We start from the raw sequence: 6,344 nt of genomic DNA on the forward strand, positions 1-6,344 counted from the left end.
CTACTACTTGTAGAACTATTAATTAAATATTTAAGTATTCACTTCCCATTCTTATCTGCTCCAAGTTTGATATTATAAAAATCAAGGAAAAATGGTAAAAAAAAAAGCCAAAGAGAGAAGAAACAAAGAAATTGGACGCGTTCCGGAAATAAAAAAAAAAAGAAAAAAGAAAGAAAAGTAATTTCCAACAAATCAAGAGCATCCAGTTGACAAACGCAAACCGAGATTTCTTTTGATCGGTGTCGTCCAGTAGCGACGGTCAGTTTTTCCAACAGACCCTCGTTTAATAGAGAAATGGTTTGTCGGACAACCGATACACAGATAGAAGGAGAAGGATGTAGTCTTGTTCCTTTCGAACAGAGAGTGTAGGAAAGACCTGTCTGTTGGTCGTTTATGCATTTCCGCTCGGCTGGTTATCGAGTATACGTTCTCTCGTTTCGACTCCCCTCAAAGGAAACCACAGTACAGAGGCGGTCAGTCTCGTCTAATGAACGGTCCAACTTCCGTTTGGACCAACCAGAGAATCAACGTGTCTCTACATTTTGATTGTTGCCGCGTCCAAACATTTTGACCTTTCACTGACTTTCCACCTAACGTCCTTTCACTGAATTACATCTTCTTTGTCGTTTTGTTTGCTTATTCGCGCGCTGGAAGGAAGATCCGTGGGTTCATTGCTTTTGAATAAGTGCAATGCAATACTTTTCCTGCAAATTTAATATCCAGATAATTCATTTAAATTTAGTCTGTCTCTTCAGAACCAAACAATTATAATAAGTTATTGGATTTCTTTTTAACATTGAAATTATAAAGTATGACAAAAGAAAAGATTTCAAAATGGATAGTTTTAAGTTTCTTTAAGTTCTTTCTTATAATATTAATTAATTCTGTTATTTTAGTTAACTAATTAAAAATCTATTCCATAATAATTTTATGCCTCTTAAATTTTTTAATTTAAAATAATTAATAATTTTTAATTAATATCCTTGAATTGTGAATAACTTAAAAATTATTGAACTAATTAAGTTACTTAATTTTTTAAAAAATAACTCAAATATAAGTTAATTGAAAGTGTGATTTAGATTTTTTAATATTAAAATTACCAATCATGACAAGATGAAAGATTTCAAGATTTTTTCCTTTCAACGTAGAATAGTTTTAATGTTAAATCTTTAAATTTTTTTAAATTTTTTCTCATAATATTATTTGGTTCTATTATTTTAATTACACATTTTAAAAAAGCGTATAATTTTATGTCTCTTAAATTTTCTAATCATAAATTAATCCTTAATTATTTGATATCATTGAAAGTAGATCATTGTAGATAACTTAAAAATCTGAAAAAAAAAATGAATTAAGTTAATTAATTTTTAACTCAAATATAAGATTAATTAATTGAGATTATTTGAATATAAAAATGATTAAGAAATAAAATAAATCGTACGTGTGAAGAATGATTATCTCGTATCTTCGCTTCGTTTTATACAAACCCATAAAACTGAAATGTATGAATTGTTTTAATTTTTTAATAAATTATAAAGGATCGATTTCAGAATCGGAGAATGAATATATTGGTGGCGTAGAACTATTTATAGCCCAATCGTCATCGTTTGTCCATAGAGAAGGCTCGAATTTACAAACAAAACTTCGTTTGGGAATATATTCTAATATATTCTGTACCTATTATTAATTATTTATGTCAATTATTTATTTTTCAATATATATTATTATGCTTGTTGTAATAATTGATAGAATTATGCGATTATCAATCTAAATCAATTTTAAAAAAAAAAACATAGAGTTGTATCACATTACGGATATGCAAATTTAAAAATTTTTATAAAATTTACTATTTTATTTTATACATACAGTATTGTTTATAGTTATTTGAATTACAAACAATTCTTAGAGTTTTAATTTAGAGTTTTAATTCTTTTGATTCTATTTTATAATTGTCTATTTTATTTTCGATTGTATATCGATTAAAAAATAATAAAAATAATTTTACATATTTAATATTTATAAAATTTTACAAAACTTCGTTTCATTGTTTTATCTTGAATATATTTCTTTTAAATATATATATACATTATAAAATCATATATAAATATAATATATTTAAATATAAAAATGATAATAAATGTTGAAATTAAAGATTTTATCCGTATATCTTTTTTTAAATATCACTATAATTTACATAATTTTTATACAAAATTTCATAATATAGAAAATTCATTTACAATTATCTATTATTTTGACTCAAATATTTAGATAACAATGCTATAGGTATACATATCTTGCTTACTTCTAAACAATTTCAAATTTTAAAACACACTTGTTTCTCGAGATATTATTTTTTTCAATTCAAATTCAAATGATTTTATTATTATTATCCAAATAATTTTTGAACAATACTGTAGATATATATATATTCAAATTATATTTCCTTCTTATCAATTTTATCTCTAATATTATTATTCAAAGAACTTTGATACTATGATACATCTCTAAATCATGTTTATTTGTTTTCCCAAATTTTTTCTAATTTGTTTCAAAATAATCTCTAGACGTACTTGTCGTCGATTCTTCCATTGTTTCTTCATCTGTTTACGTTTTGTAGAATTCTCCATTCGCCTTAATTTGATTCTTGCCTTTCTTTCTGTTAGAATCAAATTTTCTGTGAATTTCTTCACCACAAGATCGACCCTTCGATTAAGCGAATCGTCCGAATAACTGCTATCCGTGTTGAAATCAAAAGTCGGCAACAAATCCACTTTCTTCGTGTAACATTTTCGTTCACCTCTATTGTTCTTTTCACTTTTCTCGCAAAATTGTTCGTCTGATATAATTCGAAGCTGATCTCGTGAAAAATCGGTTAAAATTCCAGAATCCAACGATTCTGTGACCAGTTTTGATTTGGAAAAATTTGGTGTCGAGTTCCGTTGACAACAACACATCATATACGAATTTAATAACGTTCGATCGAAAAATTCCCTAGTATCGTGAAGCGCATTGTCGTCTTCGTATGAAATATCGTTTAAAAAACAATTATTTTGGATTTCTGATTTCTTCAAGTCATCATCGTATAACACAGTAGTATCCATCGAGTGTGTTTGAAATATCGTGTTGAAAGAACTATTTTGAGTAGATTTTTTTGATAAAGGAATATTACTGGCACTACAATATTCGATTGATGAGTTTGAACTACACTCTCGTTCTTTTAATGCTGTATAAAAACTGTTTTGCTTATTGTTCAAATTCGAATTTAAGAAACAAATAGAACATGGACAAATTAAGGTACGTATCGATTGTTGCGTTATTTCTTTCATTTCTTGATTCTTTTTTATCGATGCTGTCAACATAGATTGTTTTGAAGTTTTGAGGTTATCCTGCGATGCATGGTAATCCGCTTTAATCTCAATGCAAGGCTTGTCAATTTCTAAAATATCGTTTGAGTTTTTTGCATCAAGAAAAAGATCGTTGTCTAAATCATGCGTGTCATCATCCACTTCGTATAGTGAAAAATAATCATCGTAATCCTCTTCTAATCGCTTTTTTACATTTCCAAGGATCATTAGTTCGGAAGTTTTATTTTCTATCAAATAAGTTTGCGATCTCCATGACGTGTTCATCTCTGATGAAGGTTCGTTTAATTTAATCATATCATAATTATCAAGCATAATCTTCTCTTTATTTTTCGTACAATTTTTATTATCTGAAAAATTTGTTGTGTCATCATAAGCAGTCATTGGAGACACGTTGGTGTTATTTTTGACATCATTAATTAATCTTTCTTGAAATACATTCTTGAATACATCTCCATTTTCATTTAACATTAATCGTTCATTTCTATCATTATATTCTCGAAATATTTTTGTAATATTATCGTCCGTAAGATTTGGCATGCTATTACAATCGAAGAAAATTTCAGAATCAATATTTGATTCAATATTTTTAAGCATCTTTTCATTTTTTAATTTTTTTTCTCTCGTATTTATTTCTTTATCATTTTTAAATTTAAATACGTTCTCTTTATCATTGCTTATATGACTTTTTTTCTTTTTTCGTATCAAATTCTCTTTATCGTATTTCTTCAATTTTTTGTCTATTTTCTTATTTTTATTCTTAGTTATTTCTTTGATATATTGAGTTTCTAATAACTCTAAATTCGTTCTACTCTTTTCATTGTTAAAATTTTTTCGATTAGTTTCGAAAATTGTCTTGATGTCCTTAGAAGATGGTATGCTCGAAAAGTAAGCGATACTTCTTTTTTTACTACTTTCAATTTTTTTTTTTGGTTTTTTGTACACGTGATATGACTTGCACTTTTCCGATGTTTGACAACCAGCATTTCTTTTTATTTTAATGATTTGATTATTGTAAGAGATGCGCGGACTATATCTAGAATTATATTCTTTATCCGATAAATATTTAGTGGGTATTATCACTTTACAATTCAAATCTTTATTTTTAATTTGACCAATGACAGAAGTAGTATCGGTATCTTCTGTAAATTTGTACTGATTAGTATACCGGTTATCATGCGATTTTAATTTCGAATAATTTTGTGTTGTCACTTGATTGTCGTAAGAGGTACGCGAGCTATGCGTAGAATTATATTCTTTATCCGATACATATTTAGTGGGTATTATCACTTTGTAATTCGATTCTTCGTCATTAATTTGACTAGTCGTAGAAATAATATTGGCATTTTCTATAGATTTGTATTGATTAGTGCACTGGTTATCGTGGAGTTTTAATTTGGAATAACTTTCTTTCGTGATTTGATCGTCGCAAGACGTACGTGAGCTATATTTAGAATCATATTCTTTGTCCGATAAGTATTTAGTAGGTATTATTACTTTGTAATTCTCTTCGTCATTAATTTGACTGCTGATAGAACCAGTGTCAGAATTCTCTATTTTGCATTGATTGGTACACTGATTATCGTGCGGTTTTAATCTGGAATAATTTTGTTTTGTTGGTAATTGGAAATCATGTAAAGTTGTACAGTTACAACATCGCTTGCAATGTTGCATTATGCATTTTGAATTTCGACTTTTTTCGGGAGATTTTTCTTTCATATTTTTCGAACATTTTGAAATTATCGATTTGAAAGAAGTGAAACAGAAAACGTTCGATTCGTCATTATTTTCATTCGGTTCCAATAAAATATGCAAATAATTTTGGTATCTGCAAATAGTTCTTTAATTTATATTCGTATATAATGACGTAAAGATTCAAAAAAAAAAATAAATAAATAAATAACGTGAATATGAAAATTGAAAATACCTTAGAAAAAAGCTAAAATATTGTTCCAAAAATTTCTTGATATTAGTATTGACCCAAAATTGAACGGAATTTATATTATCTTTATGTTTGTTATCTAATCGTAAACCGATCGAAAAAATTTTTGGTACTTTGGGTATAAAATACATAGAAGAGTTTTTGACTTGAATGTTTTCTGAAACGTAAAGATCATCGAAATTCTCACTATTTAGATATTTCGTTATAATTTGCGGACACCATCTTTTGTATATTATCGTGCGTGGATTGTAAAAATCGGATCGTTGAAAATCGCTCTTCAGTCGATCGATGTAGAGATATGCCATTCCAAGTGTATTCAATTTGTATTACTGTATCAAAAAGAAAAAAAAAATAACGTGAATATGATTATTTTTTTCTTAAAATTGTACATACCTATTTAATTTATCTTAACTTGATTAACATTTAAGAAAAGAATTCGCACAATATTTATATTCGTTTTTGGTTAACCTTACATATTTAATACGACTTTTCTTTATCGATTATTATTCACATTGTCGATGTAACGCGAAATGAACAAATACTTACAACGAACGAAATACATTCCTGCTTTATATTTAAAATAAATTAAAAATTAATCAGAAATAAATCGATAAAATCACATTTTGCCCATTATTAAATTTCCAATTGATTGAACATAATCCACTGTGACAAATGAATTTGCGTGGATTGTTTTCGAGTTTGCGTTTACGTGAAATTGCGCATAATTAACCGACTGCTCGCTTCTCGAATTTCTAATTCTCTAAACACGAAAATAGTTTAACAATTATATTATATATCTAAGTATATATAGTTCCAAATATAGTTTCCAGACGTACTGAAATTATTAACATATTATTTCTACAATTTGAATAATTAATTAATAATAAGATATTTAATTATTCCACTAATAAATAGCAATCAGAGAAATTAGAATGATTATATATGGATGGAGTAATTAAGTAAAAATATAATTAAATAGAATGAAATAAAAGAATTTCAAACAGGTAAATATTATTTCTTTTTATTGCTTTAAACTTTAA

At 26.9% G+C, this 6,344-nt stretch overlaps 1 protein-coding gene across 1 annotated transcript; it reads right to left on the reverse strand.

Annotated features, from left to right (window-relative positions):
• Positions 1 to 1,530: 1,530 nt before the first annotated feature.
• LOC122718865 lies at positions 1,531 to 5,609 on the reverse strand. The gene is made up of 5 exons (XM_043944241.1): positions 5,290 to 5,609; positions 4,049 to 5,190; positions 3,134 to 3,982; positions 2,571 to 3,058; positions 1,531 to 1,671 (listed from the first exon to the last, which is right to left on the reverse strand). Exons 1-5 carry the CDS (start codon positions 5,607 to 5,609, stop codon positions 1,531 to 1,533), a joined length of 2,940 nt encoding a protein of 979 aa, XP_043800176.1.
• Positions 5,610 to 6,344: the final 735 nt, after the last annotated feature.

Source organism: Apis laboriosa, unplaced genomic scaffold, assembly GCF_014066325.1.
Source record: "Apis laboriosa isolate Shangri-la unplaced genomic scaffold, ASM1406632v1 scaffold68_cov148, whole genome shotgun sequence".
NCBI lineage: Eukaryota > Metazoa > Arthropoda > Insecta > Hymenoptera > Apidae > Apis > Apis laboriosa.